The following is a 23,893-nucleotide window of genomic DNA, read 5'->3' on the forward strand; positions in this document are numbered from 1 at the left end:
AGTTAAAGACTGTTATGGCCATTGATTCCAACTCTAAACTGGTGTCAGCAAATTTTTGTGGAGGAAAGGGACGAAGGGCAGAGGTGGGTGTGGGAATAATGGTATAAGGGAAGGGGTGTGCGTGTTGTGGACAGCCAAAAGGAACGCATCAAACTGCCGCCAAACATCATATTAATAGGTTTTTGTAAGTTTACAAACAAAATATACAGTATTTCAAATAAAAATATGTGACTTGTATAACATCCTCTAATTATTAGAAATGTACAGTACAGAATAGGAGATCACTACACAAGTCATTGTTACCTCCATCCAAAAAACTGGCAAAAAACTTTATTGAAGTATTGTATTCTCCCCCAAAAGTTATACAAATCACCGATATACACTTATTACGGGAAATGCTTATAAAGTGCTTTTTCCCTGCACTTATATAACTTACTTTTTCCCTGCACATATCAAGGCTTCACTTCCTGAAAAACATGGTGATGTCACTTCCTGGATAACATGGTGATGTCACTTCCTGGATAACATGGTGATGTCCCTTCCTGGATAACATGGTGATGTCACTTCCTAGATAACATGGTGATGTCACTTCCTGGATAACATGGTGATGTCACTTCCTAGATAACGTGGTGATGTCACTTCCTGGATAACATGGTGATGTCACTTCCTGGATAATATGGTGATGTCACTTCCTGGATAACATGGTGATGTCACTTCCTGGATAATATGGTGATGTCACTTCCTGGATAATATGGTGATGTCACTTCCTGGATAACATGGTGATGTCACTTCCTGGATAACATGGTGATGTCACTTCCTGGATAACATGGTGATGTCACTTCCTGGATAATATGGTGATGTCACTTCCTGGATAACATGGTGATGTCACTTCCTGGATAACATGGTGATGTCACTTCCTGGATAACATGGTGATGTCACTTCCTGGATAACATGGTGATGTTACTTCCTGGATAACATGGTGATGTCACTTCCTGGATAAACATGGTGATGTCACTTCCTGGATAACATGGTGATGTCACTTCCTGGATAACATGGTGATGTCACTTCCTGGATAATATGGTGATGTCACTTCCTGGATAATATGGTGATGTCACTTCCTGGATAACATGGTGATGTCACTTCCTAGATAACATGGTGATGTCACTTCCTGGATAACATGGTGATGTCACTTCCTGGATAACATGGTGATGTCACTTCCTGGATAACATGGTGATGTTACTTCCTGGATAACATGGTGATGTTACTTCCTGGATAATATGGTGGTGTCACTTCCTGGATAACATGGTGATGTCACTTCCTAGATAACATGGTGATGTCACTTCCTGGATAACATGGTGATGTCACTTCCTGGATAATATGGTGATGTCACTTCCTGGATAACATGGTGATGTCGCTTCCTCGATAGCATGGTGATGTCGCTTCCTAGATAACATGGTGATGTCACTTCCAGGATAATATGGTGATGTCACTTCCTGGATAACATGATGATGTCACTTCCTCGATAGCATGGTGATGTCGCTTCCTAGATAACATGGTGATGTCACTTCCTGGATAAAATGGTGATGTCACTTCCTGGATGAAAATGGTGATGTCACTTCCTGGATATCATGGTGATGTCACATCCTGGATAACATGGTGATGTCACTTCCTGGATAAAATGGGGATGTCACTTCCTGGATGAAAATTATGATGTCACTTCCTGGATAAAAATGGTGATGTCACGACCCAACTCTCAGAGATGTGCGGGCTGTGGCTGCTGGAGAGGATGAAGCTAGGGGGATGCTCAGTGTCCCTCCAGTGCCCTGTGTCCCTCAGTGTCCCTCTGCCATCATCCTCTTTAGCAGCCACAGCCCGCACAGCTCTGGGAGTTGGATCATGACATCACCATGTTATCCATGTTTAACTGACTAGAGAGATCAGCGCCATCTAGTGGCAAAGACTGAAATCCTACTCTAAGGATCCCAAGGAATCTACATGTCTGGTTCTATGGTGTACAGGATTTTGTCAGTCCTTCATAAAATAATGGGTAACAATAGAATTATCGAGTTCAAATAAAGACAAAGAAGGAGACACAGCAGATACAAATGGCGTCTCTGAGGAACCTGACAAGTCCAGGCAATATATGGACAGTCTATCTGTGGTAGGGGTAGGGACCCAATGGTTGGCTAGGTGATAGGGCCTGCACATTCATTTTCAGTGTACAACAATAAATGACGGAACATCAGCTCCGGCCCAGGAACCTTCTAGAGCAGCCATGTCAGCAGGAGGAGACACACAACGGCCGGAGTCACGACGCCCCTCTGGACACTTGTTCCACCACCGGAGCATTCATACTTAATATTTTCTGTTGTTCCCTCAATAGTTATGGACTGGCTGCCGAGATCGCAGACGCTGGGGGTCGCACATCCCCGATAGGCCACCTTAACGGCATGAACCCCTGCGGAGATTTCATTGTTAGGTTATTATATACAATCCCACTTACAGTTGTCTCATCACCACAAAATCTGCGCAATGAACAGGTCTCCTAACTGGTCAAAAAAATTCAAAAAAACACAGCGACCATTTAAAGGGGTATTCCGACAAATAACAAAGTATAATTTACATAAATAGCTGTATTAGAACCTCCAGTTCTGCACAAGCCCTGATCCCACAACAGTTACATATCACTAGAGCTGCTGCATGCAGATACTGAGCCTCCCCCACATCTATATAGAACATAGTAACATAGTTAATAAGGTTGAATTAAGATTTCTTTCAAATCAACTGCTGCCAGAAAGTGCCAGATATTTGTAATTTACTTCTATTAAAAAATCTCCAGTCTTCCAGTACTTATCAGCTGCTGCATGTCCTGCAGGAAATGGTGTATTCTCTCTGCTGCCACCTCTGTTTATGTCAGGAACTGTCCAGAGCAGGCAAGGTTTTCTATGGGGATTTGCTATTGCTCTGGACATATAGCAACTGATAAGTTCTGGAAGACTGGAGATTTTTATTCCACTCAAACATAACTTCTGATATGTTGCTGCCCATTGTCAGACTAACAATATCTTCCATACTTGTTATTATCTATTCAGTCTGCTTCCCCCAGTTCTCAGCTCCTTTCTGCTGAAAACACAAAAATCTTTGTGTGAGCTTTTCTCTCTGTCTCCCCCTCCTCCCCCATCCCTTCTGAGACGGCTGATGTAAACAAGTCGCTGGCTGGCTGTATCTGCAACATTGTAGCTTCTTTGTAATGCTGGAGGGTTATTCTGAGGTCAAGTTGCTGATAAACTCACTGTGATTAATCCTCCCAGCAAAGAAGCTACAATGTTACAGATACAGGTAGCCAGGGACTTGTTTACATCAGCTGTCTCAGAAGGGAGGGGGAGACAGAGAAAAAAGCTCACACACAGATTTTGTGTCTTCAGCAGAAAGCGTCAGCTCAGAACTGGGGGAAAGAGATTAAATAGATAATAACAAGTATGGAAGGAATTGTTAGTCTCATCATGGGCAGCAACATATCAAAAGTTATTTTTGAGTGGAATACCCCTTTAAATAGAAGTAAATGACAAATCTCTGGCACTTTCTGACACCAGTCGATTTCAAAGAAACAAAATTTTCATTGGAGTATTATTTAAAGGGGTAGTGCGGCGTTTAACTTTTATTCACTAAATAACACACATTACAAAGTTATACAACTTTGTAATGTGTGTTATATAAGTGAATGGCCCCCTTCCCCGTGTCCCCCCACTCCGGAAGTGTTGGTGCAGTATACTTACCAGATGACTGTCGATCCCGGCCGGCATCTTGCGTCAACTACGTGATCTTCGGGAGGTCGGCCAAACCGCGACAGCCGTCGCTCATGCCGGCCCCCCTCTGCCGTGTCATCAGCTGCTCAGCCAATCGCGGCTTAGCACAGTTATGGTCAGCCAATCACGGTTGAGCAGCTGATGAAGCGGCAGAAGGGGGCTGGCATGAGGAATGGCTGGAGTGGTTCGGCCGGTCTCCTGAAGATGACATCGTCGACACAAGATTGCGGCCGGGGTCGACATGTATAATGCACCGCACTTCCGGGGGTGGGGGGACACGGGGAAGGGGGCCATTCACTTAAATAACACACATTACAATGTTGTTTAACTTTGTAATGTTTGTTATTTAGTGAATAAAAGTTAAATGCCGCACTACCCCTTTAGGCTATGTTCACACTACGTATATGTTCGGCCACATATTTTTTGCGACCGGACATATACGTGTAAAACTCCGGCCGGAATTTACGCAAGTTGCGGCCGGCTACGTACGGTCCGCGAACTTACGCCCGTAAGCTACGTACGCTTCCCGAACGGCGTACGTAGCGATCTGACAGGGGTCTTTTACTGGGAATCTTCGGCTAGCCCCGGACACCCCACAGAACCTTTTGGATCAGCACAAAAAGGTGTAAAAATGAAGAAATCACCACTCCGTAACGCTACGGGCGTAAGTTACAGCATTTCTGTCCCGAAACAATGGTCTGGTTCATTTTTTACGGCGCCGCATACGATCCGGGCGTAAGTTCGTACGTAGTGTGAACTGTGCGGCCGTAGATCATATACTTTCCATTGTACGCAAACTACGTAAATCTTCGGCCGGTTATTCACGGAGCACGCTACGGCCGGAAACTTACGTAGTGTGAACATAGCCTTCAATTGTACCTGTCACAAAGTATGGGCCAGGCATGGCATGTAATCCTTTTGCCGCTGGTTTGGGTATCCATGTAGTGGACCACGCCAGGTCAGCGCTGCGTGTGACCCCATTTGGGGCCGAATCCGTTTCCGACCCAGCACGGTCGTCTCCATGTATACCCAGACTTCCGGAGGTAAATGGATTGATACTTTGTGACAGAGAGCACTTAGAGTCTAGAAGAGTTACCTGTTGTTTCAACCGCCCAGAGAACACATCTCCTCTCCTCCCCTGTGCACTGGATCGTGTTTGAAGACTCACATGAGGTGGAATTGGCCATCTCGCAGGACGGACATGCTAGCCCATTGGGCTCAGAGTTCAAGGGTACGAAAACTATCATGGAGAAGATAGGATAATAGAATTGTACAATGGCTGGATGAGATAAAGAGTAATATGGGGAAGAAGAGTCTAAACACATGGATTGTTAAAGGGGTTATCCAGCACTACAAAGACATGGCCACTTTCTTCCAGAAACAAGGGCAGAAGTGGTGAAAGAAAACCCAGAGAACTCTCACCGGAGGGGGTTGTGTTGGGGTAAGGCAATACTCTCAGGGTGCATTTACACAAAGAGATTTATCTGACAGATTTTTGAAGCCAAAGCCAGGAACAGACTATAAACAGAGAACAGGTCATAAAGGAAAGACTTAGGGAGGCATTTATTAAGTCCGGCGTTTTTTACGCCGGACTTAAAAATGCCCCCGCAGCTCCGGCGGTACGGGGATTTATGTAGAGGCGGACTGCCTCTACATAAATCCTGTGCGCGCCGGTGCGCACCGCCGAAAACCTACGCCAGCTGAGGACTGGAGTAGGTTTTCGGCGTACATTTGGGCGGAACGGATGATAAATCGCGCGGACTCTGAGTCCGCGCCCTCCGTTCCGCCCACTTCCCGCCTACTTTCCGCCCCCTTTCCGCCCCCTGGCGTACTCGGCGGAAAGTGCCGATTTGCGATTATTTTATTCGCAAATCGGCCATTTGCGTATAAAATAATACGCAAATCGGCACTTTCCGCCAAAAATCATCCGTCCGCCGGATGATAAATGTGGCCCTTAGATTTCTTCTCTCTTCAAATCCATTCCTGGCTTTGGCTTCAAAAATCTGTCAGATAAATCTCTTTGTGTAAATGCACCCTTACTGATAGCATATGAATGAACCGCAGCTGCCATGTATTATGGAATTGTAGTATGTATTATGGAATTGTAGTATGTATTATGGCAGTGTAGTATGTATTATGGCAGTGTAGTATGTACAGTATTATGGAATTGTAGTACTGGGTGTATTATGGCAGTGTAGTATGTATTATGGAATTGTAGTATGTATTATGGAATTGTAGTACTGTATGTATTATGGCAGTGTAGTATGTATTATGGAATTGTAGTACTGTATGTATTATGGCAGTGTAGTATGTATTATGGCATTGTAGTATGTATTATGTATTATGGCATTGTAGTATGTATTATGGCATTGTAGTATGTATTGTGGCATTGTAGTACTGTATGTATTATGGCATTGTAGTATGTATTATGGCATTGTAGTACTGTATGTATTATGGCATTGTAGTATGTATTATGGAATTGTAGTCTGTATTATGGCATTGTAGTAGGTATTATGTATTATGGCATTGTAGTATGTATTATGGCATTGTAGTACTGTATGTATTATGGCATTGTAGTATGTATTATGGAATAGTAGTCTGTATTATGGCATTGTAGTATGTATTATGTATTATGGCATTGTAGTATGTATTATGGCATTGTAGTATGTATTATGGCATTGTATTATGTATTATGTATTATGGCATTGTATTATGTATTATGGCATTGCAGTATGAGTTACCTGGAGTTACCTGGAGGAGCAGGAGTACAGTTGTCAGTGTTACAGCATGTAGTGGCCATCTTGAATTTTCCATTATCCAAAACAATATTTCCCTTGAAGTTACATTCTCTTTTAGGTGTGCACCCCCTCACCACGTGTACAGCACCTGCAAATGCACACAAAGAAGAATATCTTCTAAAGAATCAAAGAAACTTCAGAATATAGATAAGAAAGATAATAGGGCACAATAGGAGATGCTTTTTAGGCCGTACAATACAATCAGGCAGATATCACCCCGTATAATTGTAGTGACCCACTAAGGGTGTTACTATTATTCACAACTTTTGCAAAAGTCTATACTTTTTGTGGTCCTAAGTATAGTAAAAGTAGTCTTAAGGGCTGACTACTAGATGTTGCTGTATTATATATTGATGTATGGAAGCTGCACAGCTGAAGGATCGCAAAGGGTTAATGTATTTGTGTGTACCAAAACCAGTAGGTTTTCTGCTTTCTTCTCTCCTATCACCTCTTCTCTCTATTCTTCTGTTGCGCTCTTTTCACCCAATCACAGCGCACCCTACACGCTGTAGAGGAAGTTAGTCCCTTGGGTGGGGGAGCAGCAAGAGCTTTCCATTCAGGACAGTGTGGAGAGAGGACGCAAACTGGATAGCTCTCCACAACAGTCTTGTCTGGGCCCTGGCTCTCTGCTTGGTCCTCGTAGTTCAGTCTTAGCCAGTACCCTGCATGGGAAGGATGCAGGACAGCACGCTTTCACTAACTTTTTCTTACGTACCCACACAAAGCACTATGCAGTGTTAAACCTCTTAGGAGAGGACTAACCAAAAGATCACCTCAACCCATGCCGTGGATTAGGAGAAGTCACAGTGCAGGACAGTATCCACTATAGAGCTAAAGAGCCAGGAACTGATCCGGGTGGAGCAAAGTGGCAGTAAGCCTATGAACTCCATCTCGCAGTGCGGGTGTCAGCAGGGAACCCTCAGCATTCCATTCAGCCCAGGTAGCAAGGTCTGGGGCCTGTGTCACCCATTAGTACGGTTCGGCCAATGCTAGTGGGCATAAGGTGGTGTGAAGACTACAGTAAAGGTCAATACACAGGTACAGGTGTTCTTCTTCTTCTTCTACAAGTATATCCTCCAACATTCCGGCAGAGCACATTTCTACATGGGTTAAGACTCTCATGGCATCCTCCTCTCTGCTACTCTACCTCAACACAACTCTACCAACATAACTACAGGGGCAGATTAACTTTAACATAGGCCCTGCGCTGTTCACCAGGCCTGGGCCCCTCCACCCTACTGTAACTACGGCAGCACTAGCGAGGTGTTCATAGTAAAGAGTAAATAATGTCATGATGCCCTGATTTATGCAAAATTGAGGTAAAAAAGCAGTGAATCATGGCAGAACTGTAGCTAGGAACAATATACCACTTAAAGTATAGGACTGTTTTGGTGGCCATGGGCCCCCCAGGAGCTCAGGGGCCCGGGCTACCGCCCAAACGGACCTACTATAACCCGCTACTGATCTCCTACTCAGCACTTATCTCACAGATATGGTTTTGTGCTTATGTGCAAGTGTTTATTGGAACTATTGTCAATTGTATATCAAAGTCCTTCTCTATTACCTGCTGCACAATTGCAAGTAGTAAACCAACTCAACATTATCTCAGAGTCTGTGATTATTCATCACCACCTACACAGCATATACACCGCAACCTTGGGACATCTCCCCTTTCTGTGGGTGGTGGGTCCTACTATCCGGGAGGGTCATTACTCTGGACACTGTGACTACAACATCTGTGACATTATCCCAAGGGACCCAGCAGCAACCCGACAGGACACCGACCACAGGGGAAAAGGGTACAACTGGCCTTACCCACTAAAAGCAGGCGTTCCATCACACCTGTGTGCCCCCCAGGCACTGGTGTCACATGACAACATACTAAGGTCCGGTTGTATCTTGGCCATCCACCACAGAAGTTTCTCGCAACAGAGAGAAAAGCAAGAGCGGGCGGCTGGTTAAACTTACCGTCCTGATCCTGCTTCTCTCAGCTGGGGGGGGGGGAGGGGACACTCCATGATGGGAATGCCCGCTTCTTTACAGAGTGTCCTTACAGCCAAAACAAGCAGGAGCAGGACGGAAAGTTTAAACAGCTGCTTGCTCCTGCCTTTCTCTGGGGATCACCTTATAAAGAAGTGGGATTCCCATCATATTGACCTGAATGCCCTGCGCTGCCGGCCCTGCACTGCTCCTCAGCTATGTTCTCCCCCTGATCCTCACCACCAGGGACCTCTGTCCCCAGTACAGGGATCCCCCAATGAGGCCCAGAGCATCCACGCACCCTTTCCCAGCCCAGTATTCCCCGCAGCTGAGAGAAGCAGAAGCAAGACAACAAGTTTAAACAGACGCCCGCTTCTGTCTCTCTCTCTTCTGTGGGGACTCCTGTCATAATGAGAGGAATCCCCGCTCTTTACAGTAAGTAGTGGTTCAAGATGCACTGCTACTTACTGTAAGTTGTTACACTCTGTGGGCCAGGGGCACCTGTACCAGATTATTTGGAAAATGAAAGGTGGAATCTGATTGGTTGCTATGGGCAATGGGGCCAGCTCTACTTTACACCATGTCTGATAAATCTCCCCCTATATCTATATATATATATATATATATATATATATATATATATATACCTGCCAGACCACTGCTTTTAGAGTACCATGGCTGATAAATGAATTGAGTCATAAAAAATATTATGAATTGAGTCATAAAAATATTAAACTTTATGAGTGCGACAAGTATAACTTCCTTACTTATACTAGATGAGATAGGAATATCCCTTTAACTATAGAAAGGTAAGGCTGGACACATCTGATACTTTAACATTAAGAGATTTTTGTCATTATGTTAGTGTCATTTTACAGAATATTGGAATTAAAAAGTGACATAAGATTGCATGTTACTATTCAGTTACTTACCTTCACTTTCTGTATATAAGGATCCACACTCATAACCAGAAAGACATGTCACGCTGGAACCAGAGCATGTGGAGGCAGATGCACACTGCACGCATGAGAGAGCATAACCTGAAAGTATAAAATGCCTCTTATTAGGAACCGATACAAGGACAAAATGCCCTGAAAAGAGCATAGTGTGATGTCACACTACGGGTGTTACTGTTACATACACCCTTCGCCAAAGTTTGTACTTTTTGTGGTCTTATTATGATGAAAGTAGTATTAAGAGTTGGCCACTAGATGGTGCTGTATTGTGTATTAGTGTATGGAAGCTGCACAGCTGAAGGATCGCAAAGGGTTATTGTGTTTATGTGTTACCAGAATCTGTAGACCAGTAGGATTTCTGCTTTCTTCTTTCCTATCACCTCTCCTCTCTGTTCTTCTATTGTACTCTTTTCACTCAATCACAGCTGACCCTACACGCTGTAGAGGTAGATAGTCCCATGGGTGGGGGAGGAGCAAGAGTCTTCTGTTCGGGGATGCAAACTAGACAGCTCTCCGCAGCGCTCCTATCTGGGCCCTGGCCCTCTGCCAGGTCCCCAAGTAGTCAGTCTTAGCCAGAGCCCCGCATGAGTAGGACACAGGACAGTACATTGTTACCAACCTTCTCACAAGTACCTACACCAAGCACTATGCAGTGTTAAACCTCTCAGGAGAGGACTAGCCAAAAGATAACCTCAACCCACGCCGTGGACAAGCAGAAGTCACAGAGCAGGACAGTATCCACTATAGAGCCACAGAGCCCAGAACTGGTCCGGACAGAGCAAAGTTGCAGTAAGCCTATGTACTCCATCTCGCAGCGCGGGTGTCAGTCGGGAACCCTCAGCATTCCATTCAACCCAGGTAACAAGGTCTGGGGCCTGTGTCACCCATTAGTACGGTTCGGCCAACGCTAGAGGGCATAAGGTGGTGTGAAGACTAGAGTAAAGGTCAATACACAGGCACAGGTGTTCTTCTTATTCTAATTCTTCTAAGTATTCTACCTCATCCTCCAACATCCAGGCAGAGCACTTTACTCAAGGTCGAGACTCTCATGGCATCCTCTTCTCTGCTACTCTACCTCAACTCAACTCTACCGACACGACTATCTCCTACACTGCACTTATCCTACAGATCTGGTCGTCCTATGTTCAAGTCTTTATTGGAACTTTGTCAAGTGTATATCAAAGATCTTCTGTATTTCCTGCTGCACATTTACAAGTAGTAAACTAACTCAACGTTATCCGCGGAGTCTGTGATCATTCATCACCACCTACACAGCAAACACACCGCAACCTTGGGACATCTCCCCTTTCTGTGGGTGGCGTTTCCTATAGTCCGGGAGGGTCATTACACCGCTCTGGACACCTGTGACTACATCATCTGTGACACTATCCCAAGGGACCCTGTAGCAACCCGGCAGGACACCGACCACAGGGGGAAAAGGGTACAACCGGCCTTATCCACTTAAAGCAGGCATGCCATCACACCTGTGTGCCCACCTGGCACTGGCTTCACGTGACAACATAATAAGGTCCGGCTGTATCTCGGCCAACCACCACAGAAGTGGCGTCACACTACAACACCTAGCAAGTGACCGTCCGTCCCTCCCAAATAACACCTCCGGGGGTGCACCACACATAGGGCCACATGTATCATCCGGCGGACGGATGATTTTTGGCGGAAAGTGCCGATTTGCGTATTATTTTATACGCAAATGGCCGATTTGCGAATAAAATAATCGCAAATCGGCACTTTCCGCCGAGTACGCCAGGGGGCGGAAAGGGGGCGGAAAGTAGGCGGGAAGTGGGCGGAACGGAGGGCGCGGACTCAGAGTCCGCGCGATTTATCATCCGTTCCGCCCAAATGTACGCCGAAAACCTACTCCAGTCCTCAGCTGGCGTAGGTTTTCGGCGGTGCGCACCGGCGCGCACAGGATTTATGTACAGGCAGTCCGCCTCTACATAAATCCCCGTACCGCCGGAGCTGCGGGGGCATTTTTAAGTCCGGCGTAAAAAAACGCCGGACTTAATAAATGCCTCCCATAGTCTACTGAGAGATGTAATATACCGCAGGTGGTAAATCTATGAAATCAGAATAAACTCAACAGAAAACAAAATTGAGTTAGTAATTGGCTGTAATTTAGAGTTATCTCTGTCCCTTTATAGGCAGATAAACCTATTGCTTTATGTTTTGTTTTTATTATTTTTTTCTATAAATTTTGTAAAATGTAGAATATAATTGTAAAAGCATAATACATTACATTATACATCAGATTTCTGTATAATATGTGTGGTACACAAAATAAAAAGACAACAAATTCAACTCTGCTACATCTGTATAGTGTCTCTGCTACGTCTGTATAGTGTCTCTGCTACATCTGTATAGTGTCTCTGCTACATCTGTATAGTGTCTCTGCTACATCTGTATAGTGTCTCTGCTACCTCTGTATAGTGTCTCTGCTACCTCCGTATAGTGTCTCTGCTACATCCGTATAGTGTCTCTGCTACATCTGTATAGTGTCTCTGCTACGTCTGTATAGTGTCTCTGCTACGTCTGTATAGTGTCTCTGCTACATCTGTATAGTGTCTCTGCTACCTCTGTATAGTGTCTCTGCTACATCCGTATAGTGTCTCTGCTACATCCGTATAGTGTCTCTGCTACATCTGTATAGTGTCTCTGCTACGTCTGTATAGTGTCTCTGCTACGTCTGTATAGTGTCTCTGCTACATCCGTATAGTGTCTCTGCTACATCTGTATAGTGTCTCTGCTACGTCTGTATAGTGTCTCTGCTACGTCTGTATAGTGTCTCTGCTACGTCTGTATAGTGTCTCTGCTACATCCGTATAGTGTCTCTGCTACATCCGTATAGTGTCTCTGCTACATCTGTATAATGTCTCTGCTACATCTGTATAGTGTCTCTGCTACATCCGTATAGTGTCTCTGCTACATCTGTATAGTGTCTCTGCTACATCCGTATAGTGTCTCTGCTACATCTGTATAGTGCCTCTGCTACATCTGTACAGTGTCTCTGCTACATCTGTATAGTGTCTCTGCTACATCCGTATAGTGTCTCTGCTACATCCGTATAGTGTCTCTGCTACATCTGTATAGTGTCTCTGCTACGTCTGTATAGTGTCTCTGCTACATCTGTATAGTGTCTCTGCTACATCTGTATAGTGTCTCTGCTACATCCGTATAGTGTCTCTGCTACATCTGTATAGTGTCTATAGCCTTTATACTGCCGAGAGATATCACATAGTACCTGGTGCTGCCAGCACTGAGAGGATGGAGAGGAGGCCAAGGAAGGACGTCATGATGAGGTTTCCTGCCGATTGGAATCTGTATGTACCGCTGATAGACTCAGGTAGGGGGATGTGTATTTATATAGTTTTACAACGGGCGGGACAAGGTGTAAAGCTCAACCATTCAGGGAAATAAGGTCATAAAGCAGTCAGGGATCTAGTATGGATTCATATAATTATGGAGCTCTAATTTCAACAGCAGACCAGACCCCTTAGTTATGAGAGCCCAGACCAGACCCCTTAGTTATGAGACCCCAGACCAGACCCCTTAGTTATGAGACCACAGACCAGACCCCTAAGTTATGAGACCGCAGACCAGACCCCTAAGTTATGAGACCGCAGACCAGACCCCTTAGTTATGAGACCACAGACCAGACCCCTAAGTTATGAGACCGCAGACCAGACCCCTTAGTTATGAGACCACAGACCAGACCCCTAAGTTATAAGACCCCAGACCAGACCCCTTAAATTATAAGACTCCAGACCAGGTCCGTTAGTTATGAGACCCCAGACCAGACCCCTTATTTATGAGACTAAGTCCCTTAGTTATGAGACCCTAACACTAGACCCCTTAGTTATGAGACCCCAAACCAGACCACTTAGTTATAAGACCCCAGATTAGGTCCCTTAGTTATGAGACCCCAGACCAGACTCCTGTTATGAGATCCCAAACCAGACCCCTTATTTATGAGACCTCAGACTAGACTCCTTAGTTATGAGACCCCAAACCAGACCACTTAGTTATGAGACCTCAGACCAGACCCCTTATTTATGAGACCTCAGACCAAGTCCCTTAGTTATGAGACCCTAACACTAGACCCCTTAGTTATGAGACACCAGACTCCTTAGTTATGAGACCCCAAACCAGACCCCTTAGTTCACTCCTCTTGACCTCTGGGCATTAGCTCACTGAAATTCGTAATGTTGTTCAGCATCAAGACTTTGTGTGGCAGATTTGGCTCCTTAACTATGACTTCATGTCACTATCAGCAGCCAAGAACCAGATGGGCCATTCCGGCTAATTATCAGACAGTGGCATTTAACCCCTTCGCCCAATATGACGTCCAGGGACGTCATGAAAAGCAGTGGCAGAACGCATCATAACGTCCCTGGACGTCATGGCTTCCCTGCCTCCCCCCGCTGACCCTATCTAAGATCAAGCAGCAAGAGGAGGCTGTGTGACACAGCCTCCTCCTGCTGCCTCTGTCCGGAGGGGAGCCGCGCTCCCCCGGGCAGTTAACCCCATAAACACCGCGGTCAATGCGACCGCAGCGTCTATGGGGAGATTCCGTGTCCTCCCGCCGATCGGGCGGCGGGGGGAGGCTGCAGAACGTTGCCTCCCCCCACCGCCACTAACAGTGTGTCCCCCGGCCCCCTCCCCTCGTCCTCCGATACCGGCTAATTATCAGACAGTGGCATTTAATTACCGTTAAAAAGCCTTCTCCTGGGGCTATCGGCAATCTGTTATACTTACTGCCCAGGGCCTTAGCGACGCTGATTCCTGCCTTCAGTAACCTGTAGCAACTGAACACAGATAACATTGATCAATGCAGTACATATGTACTGCATTGATCCCTATAAGCAATCAGTGTAATGCTCATAGGAGCCCCCTAGGGAAACTATAAATTGGTGTAAAAAAAAAAAATCCCATCCAATAGTTTAACTCAAAGGGAAACTATCAGCAGCTTAGACAAATCTAACCTGCTGATAGCCCTGTATTGCGCAGGGGACAGGGGACACTGCAGGGGAGTTTGATTAGTAAACAAACAGTTAAAAACGTGCAATTCTTTAGCTGTTTTAGTGCATTAGGCAATGTTCAGTTCAGACGTTCACAAATTTTATGCCAAAAATGTGCAAATCTGCCAAAGTGAACTTTTGAAAAGTTCACTCGTGTCTAATGAAAGCCCCTTCAAGACAGGAAACTATATACACATTCCTATTCATGGGCCTTACTGTTCCTTACTGTCACATAAAAGTCCCGATACGTCATATAGGAAGTAAAAATAACACATTTTCTATACTGCTGATAAAAAAAAAATTCCATTGGTTATTTCAAAGTACATTTATTGTTCTTCGTCTTCCTGACGTTTTAAAGATGTAATAAAAGTAAAGTTTTAACTGAGATTTACCATAATATAATTACAAACACATTACTAGTAATTGCTAAAAAAAAATGGTAAGATATAGATCACAGTTGGTCATGTTCACACATGACTCATAATCTCTGCAGATATTCACATACTGTATAAGGGCCCTATCACAGGCCTGATTCTGGCAGATATCACTCTGTAACTGTGTAATAAAGGAAATGATCAGCTGAGGAGGTGATCATCAGCTGATCATTGTCCTTCAACATGTTAAAAAATCATTGGCCACTGCCTGTTTATCACTATGTGTCATAGTGATGCCCGAGAGGCAGCTGATAAAAAAGTGTAAAGATAATAATAAAGATTATACTTACCTGTCCATGCTTCCTGGTGTCATCCTGCCTATTTCCAGTGCTCCCCGGTGACTTCATCTCCCGATGAAGCTTCTGAAGCCGTCTTTGAAGTGAAAGGCCACTCAGCCAATCACTGGTCAAGAAGGGACAGCACCGCAGCCAGTGATTGGCCTGTTACTTCAGAGACGGCATAAGAAGCTTCAGTGGCGGATGCGGGGAAAAGGCAGCAGGACACCCGGGTGTAATGCTAGGACTAAATGGTGGCTATTTGAAGTATATTGGCGGCCATTTTATGTGTCATTCTCCATTTCACATCTTTAAAGGTCCTTCACTGATGGATGACCCCCGATGACTATATACATGAGACTTCTAGGTCATCCAACAAGTTTGAAGAAGGCTTTTACTGATTCAATGGAGATAGTTTGCAGAACCAACAGAACGTTTCACCAGTCTCAGTGATTCAACAAAATATAGTATAGCGCATAGTATCATCTAATATATAGTATACAGAATATAGTATAGCGCATAGTATCATCTAATATATAATATATAGTATACAGAATATAGTATAGTGCATAGTATCATCTAATATATAGTATACAGAATATAGTATAGCGCATAGTATCATCTAATATGTAATATATAGTATACAGAATATAGTATAGCGCATAGTATCATCTAATATATAGTTTACAGAATATAGTATAGTGCATAGTATCATCTAATATATAGTATACAGAATATAGTATAGCGCATAGTATCATCTAATATATAGTATATAGTATACAGAATATAGTATAGCGCATAGTATCATCTAATATATAGTATATAGTATACAGAATATAGTATAGTGCATAGTATCATCTAATATATAGTATATAGTTTACAGAATATAGTATAGTGCATAGTATCATCTAATATGTAATATATAGTATACAGAATATAGTATAACGCATAGTATCATCTAATATGTAATATATAGTATACAGAATATAGTATAGTGCATAGTATCATCTAATATATAGTATACAGAATATAGTATAGCGCATAGTATCATCTAATATATAGTATATAGTATACAGAATATAGTATAGTGCATAGTATCATCTAATATATAGTATATAGTTTACAGAATATAGTATAGTGCATAGTATCATCTAATATATAGTATACAGAATATAGTATAGCGCATAGTATCATCTAATATATAGTATATAGCATACAGAATATAGTATAGTGCATAGTATCATCTAATATATAGTATACAGAATATAGTATAGCGCATAGTATCATCTAATATATAGTATATAGTTTACAGAATATAGTATAGTGCATAGTATCATCTAATATATAGTATATAGTATACAGAAAATAGTATAGAGCATAGTATCATCTAATAGATAGTATATAGTTTATAGAATATAGTATAGTGCATAGTATCATCTAATATATAGTATATAGTATACAGAATATAGTATAGTGCATAGTATCATCTAATATATAGTATATAGTTTACAGAATATAGTATAGTGCATAGTATCATCTAATATGTAATATATAGTATACAGAATATAGTATAACGCATAGTATCATCTAATATGTAATATATAGTATACAGAATATAGTATAACGCATAGTATCATCTAATATATAGTTTACAGAATATAGTATAGTGCATAGTATCATCTAATATATAGTATATAGTTTACAGAATATAGTATAGTGCATAGTATCATCTAATATATAGTATACAGAATATAGTATAGCGCATAGTATCATCTAATATATAGTATATAGTATACAGAATATAGTATAGTGCATAGTATCATCTAATATATAGTTTACAGAATATAGTATAGTGCATAGTATCATCTAATATATAGTATATAGTTTACAGAATATAGTATAGTGCATAGTATCATCTAATATATAGTATACAGAATATAGTATAGCGCATAGTATCATCTAATATATAGTATATAGTATACAGAATATAGTATAGTGCATAGTATCATCTAATATATAGTTTACAGAATATAGTATAGTGCATAGTATCATCTAATATATAGTATATAGTATACAGAATATAGTATAGTGCATAGTATCATCTAATATATAGTATATAGTTTACAGAATATAGTATAGTGCATAGTATCATCTAATATGTAATATATAGTATACAGAATATAGTATAGCGCATAGTATCATCTAATATATAGTATATAGTATACAGAATATAGTATAGTGCATAGTATCATCTAATATATAGTTTACAGAATATAGTATAGTGCATAGTATCATCTAATATATAGTATATAGTTTACAGAATATAGTATAGTGCATAGTATCATCTAATATGTAATATATAGTATACAGAATATAGTATAGTGCATAGTATCATCTAATATATAGTTTACAGAATATAGTATAGTGCATAGTATCATCTAATATATAGTATATAGTTTACAGAATATAGTATAGTGCATAGTATCATCTAATATATAGTATACAGAATATAGTATAGCGCATTAGTCATCATCTAATATATAGATATATAGTATACAGAATATAGTATCTAGTGCATAGTATCATCTAATATATAGTATATAGTTTAAGAATATAGTATAGTGCATAGTATCATCTAATATATTAGTATACAGAATACAGTATAGCGCATAGTATCATCTAATATATCAGTATATAGCATACAGAATATAGTATAGTGCATAGTATCATCTAATATATAGTATACAGATATAGTATAGCGCATAGTATCATCTAATATGTAATATTATAGTATACAGAATATAGTTATAGCGCATAGTATCATCTAATATATAGTTTACAGAATATAGTTATAGTGCATAGTTATCATCTAATATATAGTATACAGAATATAGTATAGTCGCATAGTATCATCTAATATATAGTATATAGGTATACAGAATATAGTATAGCGCATAGTATCATCTAATATATAGTATATAGTATACAGAATACTATAGTATAGTGCATAGTATCATCTATATATAGTATATAGTTTACAGAATATAGTATAGTGCATAGTATCATCTAATATGTAATATATAGTATACAGAATTATAGTATAACGCATAGTATCATCTAATATGTAATATATAGTATACAGAATATAGTATAGTGCATAGTATCATCTAATATATAGTATACAGAATATAGTATAGCGCCATAGTATCATCTAATATATAGTTATATAGTATACAGAATATAGTATAGTGCATAGTATCATCTAATATATAGTATATAGTTTACAGAATATAGTATAGTGCATAGTATCATCTAATATATAGTATACAGAATATAGTATTGCGGCATAGTATCATCTAATATATAGTATATAGCATACAGAATTATAGTATAGTGCATAGTATCATCTAATATATAGTATACAGAATATAGTATAGCGCCATAGTATCATCTAATATATAGTATATAGTTTACAGATATAGTATAGTGCATAGATCATCTAATATATAGTATATAGTATACAGAAAATAGTATAGAGCATAGTCTCATCTAATAGATAGTATATAGTTTATAGAATATAGTATAGTGGCATAGTATCATCTAATATAGTATATAGTATACAGAATATAGTATAGTGCCATAGTATCATCTAATATATAGTATATAGTTTACAGGAATATAGTATAGTGCATAGTATCATCTAATATGTAATATATAGTATACAAGAATATAGTTATAACGCCATTAGTATCATTCTAATATGTAATATATAGTATACAGAATTATAGTATAACGCATAGTATCATCTAATATATAGTTTACCAGAATATAGTTATAGTGCATAGTATCATCTAATATATAGTATATAGTTTACAGGAATATAGTATAGTGCATAGTATCATCTAATATATAGTATACAGAATATAGTTTATAGCGCATAGTATCATCTAATATATAGTATATAGTATACAGAATATAGTATAGTGCAATAGTATCATCTAATAATAGTATACAGAAATAAGTATAGTGCATTAGTCTCATCTAATATATAGTTTTACAGAATATAGTATAGTGCATAGTATCATCTAATATATAGTATATAGTATACAGAATATAGTATAGTGCATAGTCTCATTAATATATAGTATATAGTTTACAGAATATAGTATAGTGCATTAGTATCATCTAATATGTAATATATAGTATACAGAATATAGTATAGCGCATAGTATTCATCTAATATATAGTATTAGTATACAGAATATAGTATAGTGCATAGTATCATCTAATATATAGTTTACAGAATATAGTATAGTGCATAGTATCATCTAATATTATAGTATATAGTTTACAGAATATAGTATAGTGCATTAGTATCATCTAATATGTAATCTATAGTATACAGAATTATTAGTATAGTGCATAGTATCATCTAATATATAGTTTACAGAATATAGTATAGTGCATAGTATCATCTAATATATAGTATATAGTTTACAGAATATAGTATAGTGCATAGTATCATCTAATATATAGTATACAGAATATAGTATAGCGCATAGTATCATCTAATATATAGTATATAGTATACAGAATATAGTATAGTGCATAGTATCATCTATATATAGTATATAGTTTTACAGAATATAGTATAGTGCATAGTATCATCTAATATATAGTATACAGAATACAGTATAGCGCATAGTATCATCTAATATATAGTATATAGCATACAGAATATAGTATAGTGCATAGTATCATCTAATATATAGTATACAGAATATAGTATAGCGCATAGTATCATCTAATATATAGTATATAGTTTACAGAATATAGTATAGTGCATAGTATCATCTAATATATAGTATATAGTATACAGAATATAGTATAGCGCATAGTATCATCTAATATGTAATATATAGTATACAGAATATAGTATAGTGCATAGTATCATCTAATATATAGTATACAGAATATAGTATAGCGCATAGTATCATCTAATATATAGTATATAGTATACAGAATATAGTATAGTGCATAGTATCATCTAATATATAGTATATAGTATACAGAATATAGTATAGTGCATAGTATCATCTAATATATAGTATACAGAATATAGTATAGCGCATAGTATCATCTAATATATAGTATACAGAATATAGTATAGCGCATAGTATCATCTAATATATAGTATATAGTATACAGAATATAATATAGTATAGTGCATAGTATCATCTAATATATAGTATACAGAATATAGTATAGCGCGTAGTATCATCTAATATATAGTATACAGAATATAGTATAGCGCATAGTATCATCTAATATGTAATATATAGTATACAGAATATAGTATAGTGCATAGTATCATCTAATATATAGTATATAGTATACAGAATATAGTATAGAGTATAGTATCATCTAATATGTAATATATAGTATACAGAATATAGTATAGTGCATAGTATCATCTAATATATAGTATATAGTATACAGAATATAGTATAGAGTATAGTATCATCTAATATGTAATATATAGTATACAGAATATAGTATAGCGCATAGTATCATCTAATATGTAATATATAGTATACAGAATATAGTATAGTGCATAGTATCATCTAATATATAGTATACAGAATATAGTATAGCGCATAGTATCATCTAATATATAGTATACAGAATATAGTATAGCACATAGTATCATCTAATATATAGTATATAGTATACAGAATATAGTATAGTGCATAGTATCATCTAATATATAGTATACAGAATATAGTATGGCGCATAGTATCATCTAATATATAGTATATAGTATACAGAATATAGTATAGAGTATAGTATCATCTAATATATAGTATATAGTATACAGAATATAGTATAGCGCATAGTATCATCTAATATATAGTATATAGTATACAGAATATAGTATAGTGCATAGTATCATCTAATATATAGTATATAGTATACAGAATATAGTATAGTGCATAGTATCATCTAATATATAGTATACAGAATATAGTATAGCGCATAGTATCATCTAATATATAGTATATAGTATACAGAATATAGTATAGCACATAGTATCATCTAATATATAGTATATAGTATACAGAATATAGTATAGTGCATAGTATCATCTAATATATAGTATACAGAATATAGTATAGCGCATAGTATCATCTAATATATAGTATATAGTATACAGAATATAATATAGTATAGTGCATAGTATCATCTAATATATAGTATACAGAATATAGTATAGCGCATAGTATCATCTAATATATAGTATATAGTATACAGAATATAGTATAGTGCATAGTATCATCTAATATATAGTATACAGAATATAGTATAGCGCATAGTATCATCTAATATATAGTATACACAATATAGTATAGCACATAGTATCATCTAATATATAGTATATAGTATACAGAATATAGTATAGCGCATAGTATCATCTAATATATAGTATATAGTTTACAGAATATAGTATAGTGCATAGTATCATCTAATATATAGTATATAGTATACAGAATATAGTATAGCACATAGTATCATCTAATATATAGTATATAGTATACAGAATATAGTATAGTGCATAGTATCATCTAATATATAGTATACAGAATATAGTATGGCGCATAGTATCATCTAATATATAGTATATAGTATACAGAATATAGTATAGTGCATAGTATCATCTAATATATAGTATATAGTATACAGAATATAGTATAGTGCATAGTATCATCTAATATATAGTATACAGAATATAGTATAGCGCATAGTATCATCTAAAATATAGTATATAGTATACAGAATATAGTATAGCACATAGTATCATCTAATATATAGTATATAGTATACAGAATATAGTATAGTGCATAGTATCATCTAATATATAGTATATAGTATACAGAATATAATATAGTATAGTGCATAGTATCATCTAATATATAGTATATAGTATACAGAATATAGTATAGTGCATAGTATCATCTAATATGTAATATATAGTATACAGAATATAGTATAGTGCATAGTATCATCTAATATATAGTATATAGTATACAGAATATAGTATAGAGTATAGTATCATCTAATATGTAATATATAGTATACAGAATATAGTATAGCGCATAGTATCATCTAATATATAGTATATAGTATACAGAATATAGTATAGCGCATAGTATCATCTAATATATAGTATATAGTATACAGAATATAGTATAGCGCATAGTATCATCTAATATATAGTATATAGTATACAGAATATAGTATAGTGCATAGTATCATCTAATATATAGTATACAGAATATAGTATAGAGTATAGTATCATCTAATATATAGTATACAGAATATAGTATAGAGTATAGTATCATCTAAACAAGAAAACCTCATATCATGGCTTTAGGATTAATCTGTACATTGTCCCATTGTGTGAGTATTGTCCTCTTAAGGATTAGACCTGGCCATTCTATTCTTTAACGTGAGGTAATACAAACAAACAGGACAGAGACCAGCAGGCCCGGACTGGCCATAGGGCAGTTCTGGCAAATGCCAGAGGGGCCGCCCCCTCCATGGGCCGGTCCGGACCCCTCCACACCCGGCTACTTCCTCCCCCAACTCCTGTAAACTCCTGATGCTGCCCAGCCAATCACACGGCAGAGCAGCATCAGGAGATTACAGGCTGTCTTCTTACTCACAGTGCAGTGCGGCCTCCTCTTCTTCCTGTCCCAGGAAGCCCCGCCCCCTGCTGCCCCTGCTGGCCCTGTCACTGACATGCAGAATGAGCAGGCATCGGCTGGGCCTGCTCATTTACAGACCACTACTACACCCATCATTATGCCCCCAGACCACTACTACACCCACCATTATGCACACCACTACTACACCCACCATTATGCCCCCAGACCACAACTACACCCACCATTATGCCCCAGACCACTACTACACCCACCATGCATGCCCCCAGACCACTACTACACCCACCATTATGCCCCAGACCACTACTACACCCACCATTATGCCCCCAGACCACTCCTACACCCACCATTATGCCCCCAGACCACTACTACACCCCACCATTATGCCCCCCAGACCACTACTACACCCACCATTATGCCCCCAGACCACTACTACACCCCATCATTATGCCCCCCAGACCACTACTACACCCACCATTATGCCCCCACACCACTACTAACCCATCATTATGCCACCAGACCACTACTACACCCACCATTATGCCCCCCAGACCACTACTACACCCACCATTATGCCCCCAGACCACTACTACACCCATCATTATGCCCCCAGACCACTACTACAACCCCCCATTATGCCCCCAAGCCACTACTACACCTACCATTATGCCCCCAAGCCACTACTACACCCACCATTATGCCCCCAGACCACTACTACACCCATCATTATGCCCCCAAGCCACTACTACACCCACCATTATGCTCCTTAGCAGCGCCGGACTGGGACTAAAAAGCAGCTCTGGCAGTCTAACCCGACCAGCCCACATACAATACCCCCGGTGTTTGTTCGCAGTGCCCTCACAAAGTACAATTAAGCAAGCAGC

General features: G+C 39.1%; 1 protein-coding gene across 2 annotated transcripts; it reads right to left on the bottom strand.

Annotated features, from left to right (window-relative positions):
• Positions 1–980: 980 nt before the first annotated feature.
• LOC138769251 (phospholipase A2 inhibitor and Ly6/PLAUR domain-containing protein-like) lies at positions 981–22,763 on the bottom strand. 2 transcript variants are annotated; one of them, XR_011359229.1, is made up of 5 exons: positions 22,700–22,763; positions 9,517–9,624; positions 6,558–6,692; positions 4,903–5,046; positions 981–2,458 (listed from the first exon to the last, which is right to left on the bottom strand). XR_011359229.1 is itself a non-coding variant. In XM_069947595.1 (5 exons), exons 1-5 carry the CDS (start codon positions 12,849–12,851, stop codon positions 2,265–2,267), a joined length of 633 nt encoding a protein of 210 aa, XP_069803696.1. In that variant the 5' UTR covers positions 12,852–12,880; the 3' UTR covers positions 982–2,264. The 2 variants fall into 2 exon arrangements, 1 of the variants encoding a protein (XP_069803696.1); XM_069947595.1 differs by lacking the exon at positions 22,700–22,763 and adding an exon at positions 12,800–12,880 and having other exon boundaries at positions 982–2,458.
• Positions 22,764–23,893: the final 1,130 nt, after the last annotated feature.

Source organism: Dendropsophus ebraccatus, chromosome 12, assembly GCF_027789765.1.
Source record: "Dendropsophus ebraccatus isolate aDenEbr1 chromosome 12, aDenEbr1.pat, whole genome shotgun sequence".
Classification (NCBI taxonomy): domain Eukaryota; kingdom Metazoa; phylum Chordata; class Amphibia; order Anura; family Hylidae; genus Dendropsophus; species Dendropsophus ebraccatus.